The sequence below is a fragment of the Perissodus microlepis genome, chromosome 16 (genome assembly GCF_051167445.1).
Source record: "Perissodus microlepis isolate ML-2025 ecotype Zambia chromosome 16, ASM5116744v1, whole genome shotgun sequence".
In the NCBI taxonomy this organism is placed as follows: domain Eukaryota; kingdom Metazoa; phylum Chordata; class Actinopteri; order Cichliformes; family Cichlidae; genus Perissodus; species Perissodus microlepis.
In genome coordinates, this window is record NC_140476.1 from 2093410 (window position 1) to 2113346 (window position 19937).

The 19937-nt window shown below is 42.1% G+C and overlaps 1 protein-coding gene across 1 annotated transcript; it reads left to right on the plus strand.

Annotated features, from left to right (window-relative positions):
• The first annotated feature begins 9830 nt into the window (after positions 1–9830).
• LOC146370178 (cyclin-dependent kinase 5 activator 1-like) lies at positions 9831–12829 on the plus strand. Its single transcript, XM_084908345.1, has one exon. It carries the CDS (start codon positions 10131–10133, stop codon positions 11016–11018), a length of 888 nt encoding a protein of 295 aa, XP_084764471.1. The 5' UTR covers positions 9831–10130; the 3' UTR covers positions 11019–12829.
• Positions 12830–19937: the final 7108 nt, after the last annotated feature.

A 19937-nucleotide genomic window follows, 5' to 3' on the forward strand; every position in this document is an offset into this window, starting at 1 on the left:
GTGTGTCTGTGTGTGTGTGTGTGTGTGTGTGTGTCTGACTCTGTTTGTATTGAATGATCCCACCTGTCTCACGCTGCTCTCTTCAGATTGTATTCTCCACCTGTCAGTGTCAGCCGTGCTAATCCCTCTCACCAGCTCTGACAGGCACGTCTTCGATAAGAGACGACACATGATCCTTTTACTGTTTGATCTGACATGCACGCACGCACGCACACACACACACACACACACACACACACACACACACACACACACACACACACACACACAGCCTTCTCTCTGTGTCTTGAAAAGCAGGCCAAATACTGCATTGATCATTTCTTCCCTTTTTCCTCGTATCAGACTTTGTTTTATATGTTTTATATGTTTTATAACATGGTGAGGGCTGATGTGTGCTGGAGAAATCCTTTTATAAGTAGAAAAGTAATTTTTTTTTCTTCTAGTGAAAGTTTATATAAGGATCTCTACATTTCTTGAATCAGTCATGTTAGATATGTCAATGTCAATAAAGTACTATTTTTTGCAAGTTTTGAGCATAAAGACATTTACTATTACTGTTAAGTCTAATTGTTGAATGTTGTCATTATGTCCTTAAATTTGTAAGGTCTGAGTTCAATCTATAGGATCAACACATTCCTTTGTCTCTGACCACTGGCTGGAGAGGCTTTTACTGCAGATACATCCTATCTGGAAGATCTGTTTCTTGTGATGTTGCTTCCTGCTTTTATGATCCTTTTGGTGAGCAGGAAGTCATGCACACAGAGAGACACACATTCTCACACACACACACACACACACACTCTCACATGCATACAGATGTTTACACATACACACACATAGTGCCTTGTCTTAGAACCCTTTGGGGGGTTTATGGTGGGCGTTGCTTTGCTGTGATGTGTATTGTGTGAATTGTAACAGTTTGTCAATAAATAGCTGTGAGGGAAGCTGCTCTTGGAAGGATTTTGGGCTGGAGACAGGTTAGGAGCTCCAAGAGCTCGTTCTTGACCACAAACTTCCCTCGCTAGCGGGTTGAAGATGTTCTGTTATGTCTTGTTTTCTTCATCTCTAAACTAGCGGGGCTTGTGGAAACACAGACCCAACATTTCTATCTACAGCCTTTACATTAAAGCTTTACGTTTATGTACAAATACCATGCAAACTTCATCTAAACTCGAAGGACTTAAAGCACCGCAGCATCTTCCTCCCGTGACTGCTGAGTGTTTTCCATCATCCTGCATCTCCCTGTTCACTCCCTCAGTTCGCTGATGGGAGAATTCTGTCAATGAAGCAGATATTAGTCAGAGGTCTGGGAAACCTTCACTCCTCCGCTCTTCAGTTGTTCTGCCTGATCTGTCGTTCCACAGCTTCACAAGAACTAATTAAATGTTAGGATGAGTTGGTGAAGATGCCTGCTGACAGGAAATATCAGCAGCTGAGTCCTCCCTTCATGACAAACATCTCCACTCACAGACTATGTGCAGTCAGCTGGGTGTGACTGCCCTCTAGCGGTCAACTTTCACTTGTCCATGTAAAATTTGACAGAAACAGAGTTGTATGTTTTTGTTTTTATTTTTTTATGACTGACTGATGAAAAATATACTGTTCTGCTTCCAGAGCTGAAATATTTGAATATGAAAATACTAATTGAGAACCAGTCAAATTTAGAATAGAATTCAACTTTATTGTCATTGCACATGCACAGGTACAGGGCAACGAAATGCAGTTTGCATCCATCCAGAAGTGCTTTAGTGATATAGATATATTACAATATATATTAGCAATAATATAGATATGTAAGTATATTACAGAAATGGGTCTATTATGGTATGTTATAATGTACACGGTATGAGGTATGTTGTGAATATTCTATAACTATAGGTATGTACAGGCTGTAGTGAGTACAAGCTATGTACAGGATATGAACAGGATAAAACTATACAGAATATGAAATAACTTTACAGAAATCTGAGATATACAGTTATACAGAAATGGGAACTATGCAAGTTGTAAACAGTTGTAGGGTTAAAAATTATCGTATATACAGAATGATAATTTACAGAGCTATACAGTAGTGCAGTTAAGATAAATTAGATATGTGGATAATTTCTACAGTATCTATATAAAGTGCTAGTGGTTGTGAGTGGTGGTTCAGTCCATGTTATTATTGTGTGTTTGAGGGTACAGTTGTCCATTGTGGGTGTGTGTATGTTCAGTCCATGTGTTAACGTGGGTCAGATGTCAGGAGGCAGAGTTCAGGAGTCTGACAGCTGTGGGGAAGAAGCTGTTCCGGTACCTGGTGGTCTTAGTCCGGAGGCTCCTGTAGCGCCTCCCAGAGGGCAGGAGGGTGAAGAGTCCATGTGATGGGTGACTGGGGTCTCTGATGATTTTCCCAGCCCTTTTCAGACACCGCTTCCTGTAGATGTCTTTTATGGCAGGAAGTGGTGCTCCGGCGATGCGCTGGGCAGTTTTCACAACCCTCTGCAACGCCTTCCGGTCCGAGGCAGAGCAGTTCCCGTACCAGACTGTTATACAGTTGGTCAGGATGCTCTCGATGGTGCAACGATAGAAGTTCACCAGGATGTCTGAGGACAGGTGGTTCTTCCTCAGAGTCCTCAAGAAGAAGAGGCGCTGGTGAGCCTTCTTGACCAGCTTGGAGCAGTTGGTCGTCCAGGTGAGATCCTCGGAGATGTGGACTCCCAGGAACTTGAAGCTGCTCACACGCTCCACAGCCGTCCCCTTAATGTGGATGGGTGGATGTGGGTCAGCATTCCTCCTGTAGTCCACGATGAGCTCCTTGGTCTTCTCGGTGTTAAGCAGCAGGTTGTTTGTGTCGCACCACTCAGCCAGACGATCCACCTCCTCCCTGTAGGCGGCCTCATCGTTGTCACTGATGAGGCCAATCACTGTGGTGTCATCTGCAAACTTAATGATGGTGTTGGAACCATCGGCAGGTCTGCAGTCGTGGGTGAAGAGGGAGTAGAGGAAAGGGCTCGTCACACAGCCTTGTGGTACACCGCTGTTCATTGTGATGGTAGATGAGCAGTGGTTATCCAACCGGACATGTTGGGGGCGGTTGGTCAGGAAGTCCAGTAACCATTTGCAGATGAGGGAACTGATGCCCAGGTCTGTCAGTTTCCTGATGAGTTGTGAGGGGAGGGTTGTATTGAACGCTGAACTGAAGTCTATAAACAGCATTCTGGCGTAGGTGTTGTTGTTGTCCAGGTGTAAGAGGACAGAGTGCAGTGCGATGGAGACTGCATCCTCTGTGCTCCTGTTCTGGCGGTATGCGAATTGGTGGGGGTCCAGGGTGGGGGGGAGACAGGATTTGAAGTGTGCTAGGACCAGCTGCTCTAAGCACTTAGTGATGATGGGGGTGAGTGCTACTGGGCGGTAGTCATTGATAATATAATGTCTAACCTTAATTAAAATTCAGATTTTCTCTCTGCAAGTTCTGAATAAAGTGACTCTCATAATATATGCATTTTGTTACACACAGAAAATGGAATCAGGCTGAAAGAGATCGCTACACATATCTCCTACAGTTGCAACGACCCACCACCAGGGGGCAGCCTTGCCACAGACAATGCAAAGAAACTTAAAATATCTTCTTGCATAATCCTAAAACATGCACACAGCAGCTGAAATTTTTGATGATGTTTTACTCTTTATCCTTTCAGCTCAGGCAGTGGTAGACTTTGATTTGCAAAGCAACATAACACCAAGGACAAAAAGTTTGACACTGCTGTCACACAACATACAAATTTCACAATGTACACAATTACATAAACAGTATGAACTTAAATTGGAAAAAGAATTTATAGATGTGATAAAAACAAGCATTAGACGACACTATAAGGGAAGATAGTACTTTGGACACACACGTTTTACCTCTGACTGGCTGTCCAGATTTTGCTGTATCCAATATCAAACACTAAACACAGTGAACCGTTGTGCTGAAAGCAGGTGGACGAAGTTCTCTCACCTCTGAATGCTGTCCAGCTAAATTAAATGTTGCATTCACCATCAGATGAGAAATCTGCAAGAGCAGCAGGGACAGAGAACAACTTCACATTAATGTGTGATTTTGTTTTTGTGCTGTTATGATAACAGTTGTACAGGGAATGATTGCTGTTGATTAATGTTATAAAACTGCCATTTGTTTCTTTTGTTTTTTGTCATTAACTGCAAACTTCATGTGACACTGCTGAGGAAGCATCACAAATCTCCACTGGCATGAATTAACTGGGATTCAGTGATTTTTTTTTTCCACCCACAGCTTCCTCTTTTTTGTCACCATGTATGACTCACCTTTCTCTCACCTCCCATTCCTGTTCTTTTCATGTCCCCCCCTACAGTTCTCACTCCTCCTTGGTAACTTAGACCTGAGCAATTTTTCAAAAGTGATTTTAGTATTTAGCATAAGCACATTTAGTGCCTTACACAACACACACATACATATACACACATATATGCATACATATTCTGAATTATGAATTCCAAATTATGACAGAAAGTATAATTGTTAAGCAGGAGGTGGATACTGCAATAGTGGAAAATTGTATTTGAACATGCCTGATTTTATATTTTGTTTCATGAACTCGTGGAGTCGTTTATCGAACAACTGAAATGCACAACAAACTTCAGAGTCATCTCCTGATGTTCTTTAATTCATTCTGAATCATCCCATTATATTCACTGTTATCTGTTCTTTGCAAAAGGCAGAAAATATCGGGAACACAAATAAAGTATCCGTGGAACCCCAAACTAAGACAAAAAAGTCAATATTTTCGCCTCACAGTCATGTTTTCACAGAACCCTGTGAGCACCTCTGTAAAAGCAGAAATGTTTGCAGTTTGTGGCATCTTGTTAACACACACCTAAAAGTTCCAGACCAGCAGTCTTCCCAGACGTGGACATCTCAGCGAATTCATCCCAAGGTCAGACGACCATGAGCTCCACCTCAGACTCCGCAGGCCTCCATTAGCTACGTGAATGCTTATGTTGCTCTGGATATACAAATAGCTTTTTGCTAAGAAGATCAGAGTACATATTTTGTAAGGTGATGATGTCTAAATGTTGCATTTAGTGGATAACAGAAGGCTGGAAAAGAACTAGCTGGTCCCGTCTCAGTCTTGAAAAGATCCACTGCCCAATCTAGAAGCAAACGGGCACATTTGATGATCTGGGGTCTTTTTCTGACAAACTTCTCTAACCTTCAATTTAAGGATGTTCCTGCTTACTAACTGATTTGCTTATTCCATAGATGTCTGATGTGTGTCTGTGTTAATGGGAATGTGAAGCTCAGTGGCGTTGCAGCTAACCTCTGTGGGGTTTGTAGGAAAGGGTTTGTTAGTATTATTCGCCCCTCCTGGGTTGTGTTTTTTGTTAATTTTTTGTTTGTTTGTTTTTTTCTTTACCTATGTTCTAACATGAGAAGTTCAGTTTTGTATTCAGTGTAACCAGTTTTTGTGTTTCCCTTCTTTTTTCTTTTTTTTTCATAAACTGTATCCACAAACACTCAATAAAAATATTTTGAGTAAAAAGCACTGACTGGTTCCCTGTTTCTGACATTCAGATGGTAGGGTCAGATTTTGAGGTAATCTTGTATAAATGCTTCAGGTGGTGGTCAAGTCAAGTCAAGTCAAGTCAACTTTATTTGTCAATTCTGCCACATGTACAGGACATACAGAGAATAGAAATTTCGTTACTCTCAAACCCTAGATTAAAAAATGCAAATAAAATAATTAAAAATAAAAATTTAAATAAATACAATACAATTTTACATATAACAAGAAAGCTATGTGTGTGTGTGTGGTTTAATGGTTTTGGGATATTTTCCTCTCAAATCATCTCAAACTAGTGTCTTTAACATGAGAATGAGTTCACTGTATTTAAATGGCGTCCACAGTCACCAGATCTCAATCCAGTCAAGCAGGTTTGGGATGTGGTGGCAAAGGAGACTCGCGTCACAGACGTGGAGCTGATAACTCTGCAGCAACTGTGTGATGATGTCATGCTAATTTGGATCAAAATCTCTGAGGCATGTTTCGGGCACATTATTGAATCTGTGCCACGAAGAACTGAAACAATTCTGAAGGCAGAATGGGATCCAGCTTGGCACCAGCGAGGTATACCTGATAAAGTGGTCAGTAGAATAAAAAAAACATATCGCATATGAAATTTTCTTCATTTCCAAATCTAAATTATATCACAGGGAATACAGGTAAAGATATTGATTAATCTTTTAAAAGACACTTCCCTCCCATCATCCAGCCGTTTCCTCCCAGCTCGCCGTCTCCAGTCCTGTGATTCATGGTTTTTTTTTCACCTTTGTGAGTTGTTGCTTCATGTCTAATACGTTGAGATTATTCCTCTGGCACATCCTGTTTCAATTTGTTTGATTTGTGATGAAAGAGTTTCTTTTGATCACCACCTGATTTATGATGTTTTGGATCAAACGTTGGGATGATCAAAAGCGACGGGTACGACAGGTTGCGCTCTGCAGTTTTGGGACGTCACTCTCTTTGATCTTAATTTGTTAAGTTTGGTTTGGTTATTTTCCTAATTCAGTCTTTTTTCTTGTCACTGCTGCTTCGGTGTAACAGAAAAGCTTTATTGTTTGATTGTTGTTATACTGATACAGTAAATCTGGTGTTCTGAAGCTGGGAGAGCGGCTGCTTTGACAGACTGGAACTCCACTTAATGCTGGAAAATTAGGTCAGAACATTGTTGTACGTTAGCCTTTGTCACATGTAGCACATAATAAGAACAAGTTTGTGTGTGTGTGTGTGTGGAGGGGTGGGGGGGACTTGTAACAACAGTGATGTTAATTCAATTATACTGCTGCTGTTTTTCTAACTATGATGATGACATAGTAAGTACAGAGAAATTGGTACATTTAAATTAAGGATAAACATCGCCTCCAACTTCTTCTGCATTCTACACTTACAAACAAGTGAAAGACAGCATATTTCATATTTTTTGCAAAGGAGACCTCTGTAGGATACTTTAAACTTATGTTGATACTGTATACCATGATAGTAAGTGGTATTTATGCTCTGAGCACTCAAATTCCTTTTTATTACAAACTGTGGCTCCACTACTTCATCACATCAACATGCAGACTGGAGTAGGAGGGGAACTGAACCACTGACCCGCTAATAAGTAGATGATCTGTGCTACCTCCTGAGCCACTGCCACCCCCTGACATGAATGCAGGCCAGATCATTTCACTGATTTTAATCATTGGAAGTGTAGAGTAACTGGTGCAAGATCTTCTTTCACATTTTCCAAATCCTGTGTGTATCTGGAGTCAGTTTATTTGTGGAGAGAGAGATTGGTCACTTTATTAGGTACACCTTTTTTTGTCCACATTGACATGACAGCATCACAGAGTTTCTGCAGGTTTCTCAGCTGCACGTCCATGATGCAAATCATTTCACAGCATTTCAAAGGTGCTGTGCTGGACTGAAATCTTCATCATTATGTTTAAGGAGCCAGTGTGAGACAGTTTGAGCTTTGAACTTTACACAGAAGATGGGTGGAGTGTGGTCATGAGGGGATGGACATGGTTAGCAACAATACCAATGTAGTCAAAGGACCTGGATGACTGAGAACCTTCACAGACAATACCAATGTAGGCGGTGGCATTTGCATTATATCCAGTTGGTACAAAGGGAACCAAAACATGCCCTCACACTATTACGCCACCTGCGGCCTGAAGTGTTGATACAATACTAGAAGGATCCATGCTTTCATGTTGTTAACACCAAACCCTGGCTCTACCATCTGAATGTCCCAGCAGAAACTGAGACTCGGACCAGGCAACGTTTCCCAATCTTCTGTTGTCCAGTTTTGGTGAGCTTGTGTGAATTATTCCCTGTTGTTAGCTGACAGGAATGACACCCAGTGTGGCCTTCTGCTGCAGGCCATCTGTTTAAAGGTTTGATATGCCATGAAAGCACAGTAGAGCAGCAGATCACCGAACTTCTCAAAATAAAAGAAATGTTGATATAAAAACTGAAAAAAAAAAAAAACTTAGGATGAATGACCTCAGAACATCAGGTTACAGTATTACAGGTCACATGTCATGTGTAGCTCTTCATAGTTTAACTGTATGACAAAGCAGGCTTTGAATATTCCACTACATTGGACATTCACTTCTATTTACATGCGTTTACAGTTTAAGATGAATGGAAAGATCAGACTGTAGTCATGTAACCTGGTGAAGCTGTGCCAGTTCTACTGACTGTAATTGGATAAGTCTCTTTGGATCCAGGGACATGTTACACACACCTACAGTGGGTGTTTCCCGTGAACTGCTGCTACATGAGGTCAGTAGCAATTCCTGCTTTACTAAAATAGCAACAATTGTAACTGTTTTGTAAGGCAGAAGACATTTGGAGCTCAGCTGAAAACTCATTATTGCTTTGATTAGTGGGAGTTTTTTTCCTACCTGTCCAAGTAAAACAAATGCAGGTGGTGTTTTGTTCTGAAAACTTTGTCCAGGTGTCTGGAAAGACAAAATTTAAAAACCATTCCAAGTTTAGGCTGGTTGTAGCTGGCAGAAACGTTTGTACAGATTGTTTCCCAGCAACTCTTTGGGGAACATTTTTGTCTGAATTTCTAGAATGTGAATGAGCGCTGTGTCGCTTCAGTTCATTTAAAAACAGCCAGAATGCACGTCAGGTGCTCGTGTGTCTGCGCAAAGTTTTATAGAATTTTTATTTGTGTTTCAAAGTTTTTTGGGTATGTGTCAGCTGTTCCCAGGAAAACTGGTCAAAGATCCCTCTCACACTTTTTGATTTTAAACAGCGATCGCTATGCTATTCAGAGTCATTAGGAGCAAAAGCATGCAGTAAGAGTTCGTGGTCTACAGGCTTGTGTCTGCCAGTTGAGCATATTTAATGCTCCATACAAATACAGAAACATCACTTTGAAAGTTAGTGAGTAATATGCTAAGCTAAGCCTGAGTCCAAATTAAAGCTCTGATGGAAAAATAGGAAACGATTTGGCAGAACAGCTTTTAACCTCTGATCAGGTGAAAGTAGCTCGCATCATCTTCTGCCTAAAAACTGCAGAGCTTCCACAGAATGAGTGGATTAGTGAAGGCTCGGGGTCTAAAATCTGCAGCAGCTGTTGATTTTCACATGCTGCTGCTTATTATTTCAGGAGAATTTGTAAACAAAAAATCTAAATGTATAGAAAAGATAAGATTCCAGCAGGTAGTGTAGAAACATCTCAAGATTACTCTAGTGCTTCCCAAACACCTTCACCTGCTACACCTATCTCCCAAATCCCAACCTATGTTTTCAAGAACACAACTGCAACCAGCCCTGGCACTTAACTCACACCTTACATTTTAAAACTGAGTTTTGGGTCATGTAACATTAATCCAATTTAATTCTTTCTGCACATATCAAAAACTTCCAAAACAAAGATAAATATCTTGTCTGCAGCCAGAGTGTGCCTGAGGTGAGACTGTTTTAAGGAAACAGAAAGGTCAAAGGTTGGTTTGTTTTTGTACCCCACTGCAGCCCTGGCTCTGGGAGCATTTTGTCAGCTTTCATTAGTAGTCAGTGTAAAATTGTGTTGTGTTTTGGGGAGGCTCAGGTCAGATGCAGACGGCCTGATTTATAAATAACCTCGCTTTCCCAAAGTAACCAGACTGGTGGAGAACAGCACTTGAACCAAATCAGTCAGTGTCGCTGCTATCAATGGCAACCGAGACCTAAAAACAACAGCCCTGGTGATTGGACCGTTGGTTGACTTTCTGATTGGCTGTCCCGACGGTCAGTCAGAGGCTGAACCTGCTGGTTCGTTTAAGCCTGAGATTTACGCATAGCCACAAATCTTCGCTCCTCTCACAGACGGGATCGTGCCGCAGCGTCTCCGCGCGCGGCACTGAGAGAGCATCTGCTGGGACATAATTTCACACAACAACAGAAGAAGAACAAAAACGCACAGTCCTCCTTCATCTCCTCCGTGGAGCGACCAGACGTTACACGTAAGCGTGTAAATGGAGTTTCAGTCGCTGTCGTGACTGCTGTTCGCCGCCTCTCACTCTGCTCGACGTTCTGCGTTCAAGCCGCAGCAGCATCCAAACCTCCGCAACTCTCCACCGCGCAGACATGGGAACCGTTCTCTCTATATCTCCCGCGACCAAGAAGGCGTCGATCATGGATGCCGAGGTCGCAGGAGACGGAGGGAAGAACGACAAGAGCCTCAAGCGCCACTCAATGTTCGTGTCTCTGTCCTGGAAGAAGCTGGTGGCTAGTTCGGCCAAGAAGAGCGCAAAGAAAGTGACCCCGAACCCGCTGCCCACTCGAGAGCTGCCGTCCAGCCAGGTGGCTCAGCTCAACAGCGAAAACGTGAGGAAAACGCACCAGACCGAAGAGAAGAAACCGAAAGCGCCCATCCCCGTCCCGGTGCCCACGGTCCCCACGCAGAACAGCGAGTCTGTCGTGCAGAAAGGGAGGCTGTCCTCGGTCCAGAAGCAGCCCAGCAGCGTGTCTCTGGTGTCACCCAGGCGGATAGTCATCCAGGCTTCAACCGGCGAGCTGCTTCGCTGTTTGGGGGACTTCTTGTGCCGCAGGTGTTACAAACTGAAAGAGTTAAACAGCGGAGAGGTGATCCTCTGGTTCCGAAACATTGACCGGACTCTTTTGCTCCAGGGCTGGCAGGACCAAGGCTTCATCACGCCGGCCAACGTGGTGTTCGTGTACCTGCTGTGCGAAGACACGATATCGGACAGCACCGACAGCCCAGCCGAGCTGCAGGGCACCTTTCAGACTTGCCTCTACCTCGCCTACTCCTACATGGGCAACGAGATCTCCTATCCGCTCAAGCCGTTCATGAACGAGACGAACAAGGACGTTTTCTGGGAGACATCGCTCCGGATCATCAATAGGATGAGTGCCAAAATGCTTCAGCTGAACGCAGACCCACACTTTTTCACCGAGGTTTTCCAGGATCTCAAAAACCAGCGCGACAGCAGCGAGTCGAACCTGGACCGCTGACATGGAAGCGAACAGACACTGGTCTAAGATGAATGTAAAGAAATCACACAGCTGTGGTTTTGGACGGAAAGGCCAACCTGGAAGGATTCTCCTGGCTGGGCTGATATAGTCTCTCATGATGTTACACAACTTCAGTGTGGTGTTTAGGCTACAGTTTAAGAAATCTCATAAATGCATGCCAGTAGTAATATTGTCCCTCTTTTGTCTTGTCTCTTGGGTGACGCAGGGGTTGGCACTTGAATCTCCATTTCATTCAAGATTAGCCTATATTGTGAGTTAGTGAATGGATGTGGTTCCAGGCAGGACCGGAATAGATGTCTGAGCCGAGTTAAGAGGTGGAGCTGTCCGAGGTGCTGACCTGTGCAGCCATTTCTACTCCATCCCTGCTCTTCAGTCACTTTTCCACAACAGAGCCAAGCTTGGCTTAGAGGACCAAAATCAGCCCAGTACACTTTCAGCACATAAGCCTAAGCCTTGTAAGCACAGCCAGTATATACTGTGCTTTTTAAACATCTCAGTCAGCTGATAAGTAAGCTGCTGAACATGCATACCAGTGGGTTAAAAACACATTGCTTAGAATAACTGTAGATACGAGTCTGTAGGGAACATCGTTTTAATCTGTACACACTGGCTCGAGGTACACAAAAGGTCCACCTGCAGAAAAACAAACACCACCACCATACTTCATGTGTGACTTTTTAACATCTGGTTGGCATGCAGCCGTTTTCAGTTCCTCGTGAAATGAACAGCAGTCTCAGTTTGCATTAGCAGTGTGATTCTGTAGTAATGTAACTGTACAAAGGCTTTTGCTTCAAGTGGAACATGAGGACAAGGGGCAGAGGTGCCCCACATGAATGTGATATGTTGCACTAAAAGAGGCCCTGAGTGGGCATGCAAGGCCTCTTTTGTGCATTGCTTTCCAAACTGTGTTGGCCACTGCGATGAACTGCTTTGCAACACATTGCAGAGGTCAACTGAAGACTGAATCGATTGTGCAGGTTTTCTTGGGTTTTTTCAGGAGATTTTTTTTGTTGAATCTCATATGTGCCAACTAATGAATGGCCTGAAACTCTGTGGTTTACATGTACATAACCCATGTTTTTGCTCTTTTTTCCCCCTCTACCTGTTTTGAAGGTCGGTATGTACAATGTAGTTTGAGCAAAAACAAATAGAGCTTAATGATCAAAAGATATTTCGTCCTGTGCTGTAACTGTGCTGTTCGCCTCCATTTGCTGGCTTCAGTTCACTTTCAGTGCAGTCGATTCAGGATTCTTCAAAGTACAAATATTTAATGTAAAGATCTCATTACAGAGTGACAGGAGAGTATACTTTGCACACGTGTCATTGCAGTTTCTATAAGTTAACTCTGAAACCAAACCTACAGCTCAGTCCTGACATGGTCCTTCTGGGTGATCATTGTGATGTGGTGTTGTGAATCCATTGCTTGGAAAGTGAATTAAAATGCTGCTATTTTGCACAGCTGTGAACAAACCTTTGATGCTTTTGCACAGTGTTAATGATAATGGTGATCTACCAGTGTTTCCTCTCAGGCGCTGGAGTGTTTGCCATTATGTCTGCAGTTACTGTGACCAGCTCTTGCTCTAGGATGATCTTCTGTGGAAAAAAAATCTTTTGTACAGCTAATTTTTCCTAAATGTCATCGAGGAAAGTGTTATTTACGTGTGTGTGTGTGTGTGTTGTCTGTGGAGATGAACCACAGCTGCATTCACTCTCTCTTACATGTTAATAAAAGGTCAGTATAGTAATTGTTTATGGTGACCATGTTGAAATAAATCCAGACTTATTAGGGATCTCGTCTTTCTTGCAGTGTTTTTATTTATATATGTATCATTTTTCAATGATGTGTGCGTGTGCATAATACTCAGCGCAGTATATATCCACACATGCTTGCTGAGTCTGTTTGTACAAACCTTGCAGTTTCTTGCAGGAGTAATTGGGCAGCCTCTTATCCATGCAGACCACCCACTAATCCTTGATTTGCAGGGAACCCTTGAGACATGGTTATGCAATAGGAAAAAGTCCATGACGAATATGCTTACTGGGATGTGTCGGGGATGTTATCATGGGTTGCCATGAGACTGAAACTCATGAGAGTTTATTGGTTGCCATGAAACTAGAATTCAGATAGAGGTGTATGGGAAGGTTTGCTGGGATCGTTTTTACAGATAATGATTCAGGTTTATGTGGCTGTGGGTGCAGCTCAGTAGGAACAGTACATCTCACAATATGGTGTAGTTAACTGCTGCTCTATACACTGAGGACTGCAAAGCATGCTGACACATATAAGGGATATTTTTGGCTTCGTATCTGGGTTTCCTGGGTTCTCTAATCAGGGGCAGATGCTGAAATGAGAACAGAGACGACTAAACCGTAAGAAAGCAAAATTTATAATGCGGCATTGTAGCAGTAGATATTTAATGATTCTGGCATGAATGTTTATTTTTTGAAAATCTGCAAAGAAATAAATGCAACATGTCTACAAAGAGACATGCCACACTTGATTTGATGAAGCAATTTGAGATGATTAAGTTTCATAAGCTTATTTCAGCTCAGATCAGAGGTACATTGAAGATTTACTGTGTGACGGAATGGAGCTGCATTGATAAGGATTTCCTCCTGGATTTATGAATAAGCCACGTGGGCTGGAGGGCTCCTTAATGTGATTGGTTAGAATCTGCTGCAGTCTCAGAACTGTCTGTGACTCGCTCTCACTCGGTTGTCTTACTGGGACATTCAGTCTGCTCACAGAAGTAGAAATGAGAACGGCAGGCAGGATAACAGGACAAAATAGACATTATGGCAGAAAGAGAAGCAGCTGGAAATGGTTTGCAGAGGTAGAAAAGAAATCAAAACGGGGCGAAATAAACAGATTAGAGACAAGGTTTCAGTTTGTTTCAATAAAGAATAACATCTAATCTTTATCTATTCAAGCCATTTAAAGCAAGCATTTTAGCCTCAGCTGTATTAAGTTAACTCTGCTTAATGAAAGTCTGTTTTGACTCATGAGTTTAAATAACATCTATACCAGGAAAGCTTGTGTTTAATGCAGCTGCTTGATTGATTTTTTTTCCCCTAGTGGAAAACACAGAAGCATCACTGCTGTATGATTTCTTGTATTGATCCTGTGAGCTGATCTATGAGGTCAAAAAGTAATAAAATTTAAAACAGCACGTCATCGTGGTTGAAATAGCTTTCTGGTTATAGATGATTTTTTTTCCTAACTCTTGACAGGTTGACTTGGTTGCAGAATCCTTGCAGTCGTTATGTAACAGTCTCACAATGCTATGCGAGAGCCTTCTCTTTGTTATTATGATTCAAACCAGGTCTCCTGCATATCTGTCTGCCAGCCCGCTTTCTGCATTCTTCTCCACTGCGTCTCTATAGTAACGGGTAGGTAAGTGAATGAGAGCTGGGCAAAGTGAGCTATGTTGGGCTGAGCGTGGGCTGAACCACTGCACAACACATACACACTGCAGTGATCAGCAGAGGACGTGCACACGGTGCTCGTGCATGTCTGTCAGTGCAGGCACGTCTCTAACTCCTCCACAACGATACTGTCCAAAAAAAACTTGTGACGCTGTGAAATGTAAACGAAAACAGGATTCAATGGTTTGCAAGTATCACAAATCTATATTTTATTCGTAACATTTTAAGAAAAACATTTGCTCATTCTGAATTTAATTCAGCAACATGTCTCAAAAAAGTTGGGATGGAGGCAACAGAAGGCTGGAACAGTAATCAGTAAAAAACAAAACAAGCAAAGGAGCATCTCAGAGTTTCAAACCTTCTGGCTCAACTCCATTTAAAACAGGTATGGCCCTGTCATAGAAATCACTGCATGGGCTCATTAACACCTCAGAAATAACTGAATGGAGCTTATCCACACATGCGTGTTAAAAGCTCTTTCGTGCAAAGAGGAAGCCATAAGTGAACGTGACCAAAACAACGTTCTGAGCCGACGCGCATTTAAAATGGACCGAAGCAAAGTGGAAAACTGTTCTGCGATCAGACAAATCAAAATCTTATTTTTAGAAAACATAAACATTCCCTGGACTGAAGAGGAGAGAGACCATCCAGCCTGTTATTAGCACCCAATTTCAAAGTGTCATAAGTTGGAATCTGGACCCAAACACAGGCAGGAATTAATGAGCCATTTATTAAATCTGTTGGCAGGTAAACCACAAAGACCAAACAGGAACTGAAACCTTTAAACTACTGAGCAAATGTGAACAGACTCTCAGACAAAGCATGAGGCGAAGAGTGCGCTATATATATATATACACACACAGAAGGGCAATCAGGGAAGTGCAAACACCTGAACACAATGAGACACAGCCGAACCAAATCAACGACGACAAAAACCAGGGAAGCAAAATGAAAAGCAAAGCACAAGCAGTGATAACTAAACGGGGGAAGCAGACACATGAATGAACTTAATATGGGAGACCTGACACAACAGGACAGAACACAGAAGGAGGAATTAATAAACATGAATAAATAAATAAACCAGAACCCCCACAAAAACCATGTAGAACAACCCACAACCACGACAAAAAGCCTGCATGTCTGATGCTATGGTGGTGCATTAGTGCCCATGAAACTGTCAGTCTGCACAACTGGAAAGACCCCATCAGTGTTAAAAGGAACATACAGGTTTTAGAACAACATATGTTCTCATCCAGATGACATTCAGGGAAGGCCTTCATATTTCAGGATGTTAAACTCCAGAGTTCAGCGATTACAACAGCACAACTCATCTACTGTACACTAGTAGAAAAGTCCAGCTGATGGACTGCCTGCTGTCCAGACCTTTCACTGACTGAAAACATTTGTCCCATCGTGACAGGACAGGAAACAAGAACGGGGCAACAGAAGTCCAGCAGCTGCTCTCCTCAGTTCCCAGATCTTTACAGACTGTTGCTGAAAGCAGACGGGACGCTCCACAGTGGGAAACGTGGAGTCAACGACATGTTGTTTCCACTAAATTCAAAATAAGCTCATACTTTTCATTAAATTGTACATTTGTCCAATTCAAACACTGACGTGTTTTATCTGTTTTATTGCATATGAAACATGAGTTTGTGAGATTTGTAACTTATAGAAACTTGCAGTTACATGTTGTTGTTGTTTTTACACTGGGTTTGTGAAGTTGTGCATAAAGTTGTGTATCTCTTGTTGTAATTTCAGTACTGCAAGTGAACAATTTTCATTTTCTGCTGCTGTGGATTTATAGTCTACCACACTTCAAAGGTGCATTTCAAACTTCCTATTCCATCATTTATTTAAAAGTTTTCATGTTTCTTTTTTATAAAACATTTCCAGAAATCTACGACTATGACACGTGACGTATTATTGAGTAAATCAGTGCTTGAGACAGTGGAAAGTAGAAAGTGTATTAATAAGGCATTGTTACTCGAGTGGAGTCTGTAGAGCTGCAGCTTTGACAGATGAAACTCTTCCAAACGTTTCCCCCTCATTTAGTGTTTTGAGTCATCGTTTTTCTTGTGTTTGGTCCCCTCACCCCAAACAGTCGCAGCAGATGGCCCCGCCCCTCGCTGAGCCTGGTTCTACCGGAGCTTTCGTCCTGTTAAAAGGGAGTTTTTCTTTCCCACTTTCACCAATTCCTTGTTCATAAGGGGTCGTCTGACTGTTGGGGCTTTCTTTGAGGTGACTGTTGCTGTGATTTGGCGCTGTGTAAATAAATACATTGAAATTGTTAGTTTGGTTTTGTTGTGTTTCCACTTTTCCTGCTTCCTGTCTTTCTCTGTTATCTTGTTTCATGTTAGTTATTTGTCTCTCATTCATTTCCTGCTTTACATTGAAGGTTAGTTTTTCATGTCTGTATGAGTTATATTTGCTGATCTTTTCCTTCTTTCGTGTTGTATGTGCCTGTCTCTCTTGGCCCTGCGAGAGACTGACGACCTGTCCAGCTGTATTTGATTGCTTTTGCATGTTTCTTGTTGCCACCTGTGTCGTATTGTGGAATTATCCCACTGTGTTTCTCTGGCCTTGTGTATATTTTGGCTTCCTTTGTTTTGCATGAATTGTTACTGTTCCCTGTATGTTTCCTTGTTCTCTGTTCAGTTTTACATAAACAGACTTTGTATTTTCTGATTTTGCTTTTTGGTTTAACGGAATTAAGGATCTGAAGACTGTGAAGGCCCGAACAAACGATTCACTTTAATTTCATATTTACCTTTCGGGGACCCCCACGAGCCATATGCATGGGTGGAATGTCACTATGGTCCTGAAAGCTGAACTATGGACAAGACTTGAGAAATGTCAAAAATACTAAATTCTGGGTTCGGAGCGATGTTCTGCACCAGTCTAATCAAATAAATACAAGTCAAGAAAGACATTTTACACTACTGGATACAGATGATTTACTTGGAACAACTTTTGCATTGATTTGCAAAGACCCTTTAATTTGTCACCCATCTGTAGCTAGCCTTGTGTAAAACAGTTCATACTGTTACAATATGTCATTTTATTTACTACTCTAACCTTTGTGATTATAATAGTTTTTATTTTATGTAGCTAAGATTTTAAAGATGCTTTATTTGCATGCTTGGAGGCATTTTATCAGTCTGGATGTTTCCAGTAGAAAGGCGGCTTAGTTAACCTTAGTTCCTATTTTGAGTACTTTATTTCTTTCTCCCGTGTAATGGGATTCCCTCTGACCTAACATTTGCCATCTTCATCCGTATGGGGGGGGAAAGGACCAAATTGGGACCAGCCAGGACAACACCTTACAGGGATTATGTCTATTTTGCTGTCGACTTGCTACATAACCACTCTGCTAATCTTTTTAACTAGATTACTGCAGCGACGGGCTGCTGCGAGAGGTACTGTGTCACCACTGTTAAATAGCAAGGTGAGGACAAACAGAGGAAGAATCCCAGAAATCTTCAATCGCTTCACTGATCAGCTCGTTTTACTTTATTTCCTTCACCTTACACCCACGTTACGTAAGGCGATGCTGTTGCATTTGCATGACGCTTTCTTACATTTAACCCAGTTATACAATACGTAATGTTAATTCCTTCATTCATCACACACCTACACAGGGTTTATTGTTATTTTGTCTTCTCTGCCGGTGAATCATTTCACACCGCATCAATTTGCATGATTATTCATCCATTTAGTTTTATGTAACAGCCAAAATCCCAAACAGGGTTTTGAAGTGCAGAGGTCGCTCTGATCCCAGACCATTATCTAAACTGACAAATTAACATTTCAAGCAAAATACTGAAGCTTTTGTATTCAGTGTAACGTTGACCCTTGATATGTTTTATTTAATTTTCCACATCAAACTGTTTGAAATGCAGTCCTTCGATATCGAACAGGTGCGGGAGAGCAGAGAGTACACGGGATCCTCACCTTCCACTACATGTTTACACTGGTTTCAGGTGGATTCAACACACCAAACCTCAAATAAAAGCTAATAATTAGTCCACTGTTAAAGCTAAAAACGTGTCTTCAATGGGTTCATGCACTCATGTTCTGGACATTCTTCTCCAGATGGGGGCAAATAAGTACTGGGTGTTTTTGTTTTTATTTTTTAACTCAGAGAATCAAGGTCAGCGTCTAAAAATATAAGTGTCTCTGATAAAAGGACATAAATCAGCAGCACACTGTTTCTCCTTCCCTCACCTCTCTCAGCCTCTCTCCTATCCTCCAGTCTCTTTCTCTCACCCTCTGATTCTCAAGTCTATTTCAGCACCACGTAGGTGTGCTGTTCTAAATTAGAAGAGGCTTCTTACCACTTTCTCTCGCTGGAGGAATGACTCACTGACTGCACTTCACACACAGCAACCCAGTCCCACTGACTGCCTTACTCTGTGTCCTAATAATGCACAGCTGTGATGGAGGGACCTGCTTTTGTTCACCGAGTATGCGACTCATGGAAAACTGTTGGAATATAATGACGATTTAGGCAAACATTTAAGAAATATTCTTTGTTTTGCTGCAGTTTGATAAACTACATGTTTACTGTTGGTCTGATAAGACAAGTGAATGCATCAACCACTTAAACTGCTGGTCTGCAGCTCAAATAAGCTCATGTTATCATTTCTGGAGCTTTCAGTGTCTACAAATCCATTTTTACACAGCAGAAGCTGAAGCCTATGTTCAAGTTCACGTAAATGAAACATTTACTAATATTGCCCAGTATTGATGGAGCGTTTGAGGTGGACAGCTTGCATAAGCTCTCCTCTCTAAATGACTGCCAGCACATCCAGATATGACGTGATTAATTGTTGAATTTGAGTATTCAAGTGACAAAAAAGACCTTTAAGGAAGCTTCACTAATGACCTGGGTGCCACCAAGTAACACAGTTAGCTCTTCTTTCTCTCGCTTCCTCCTCTTCCTCCTCCTTCGTGTGTTTTCTTTTCGCTCCTCGGTTGTCTGCATTCACACTGTTAATCCTGTGGCTTGCAGGAAAACACCCACCTAGTTTGTTATGCAAGAAGCGCGAGGATGAGGATCAGCAACAATAGGCACAGCAGATTAGTGGCAGAGCTGCTGGCGGAGAAGACAGTGATGATCGCGGTGTTGTGGAAGTGACTCAATCCCTGTGGAGTTTCCATGGTTGGTATTACAAGAAGCACAGTTTGGGGTAAACAACACAAGAGGCATCCATACCTTTTCAACCCCTTCTTCTCTTTGTGTGTGTGTGTGTGTGTGTGTGTGTGTGTGTGTGTGTGTGTGTGTGTGTGTGTGTGTGTGTGTGTGTGTGTGTGTGCCATGAGTCTTTTGTTGGTAAGGGACCAAGGCATGAGAGAAATTCAGTTGTCAATAGCGACTCCATGTCTTTCCAATTGATATGCAGGACACACACACACACAAACAGTGCTGTGAATGAGCGGACCATTCTCTATTTCCTCTCCCTCACACAC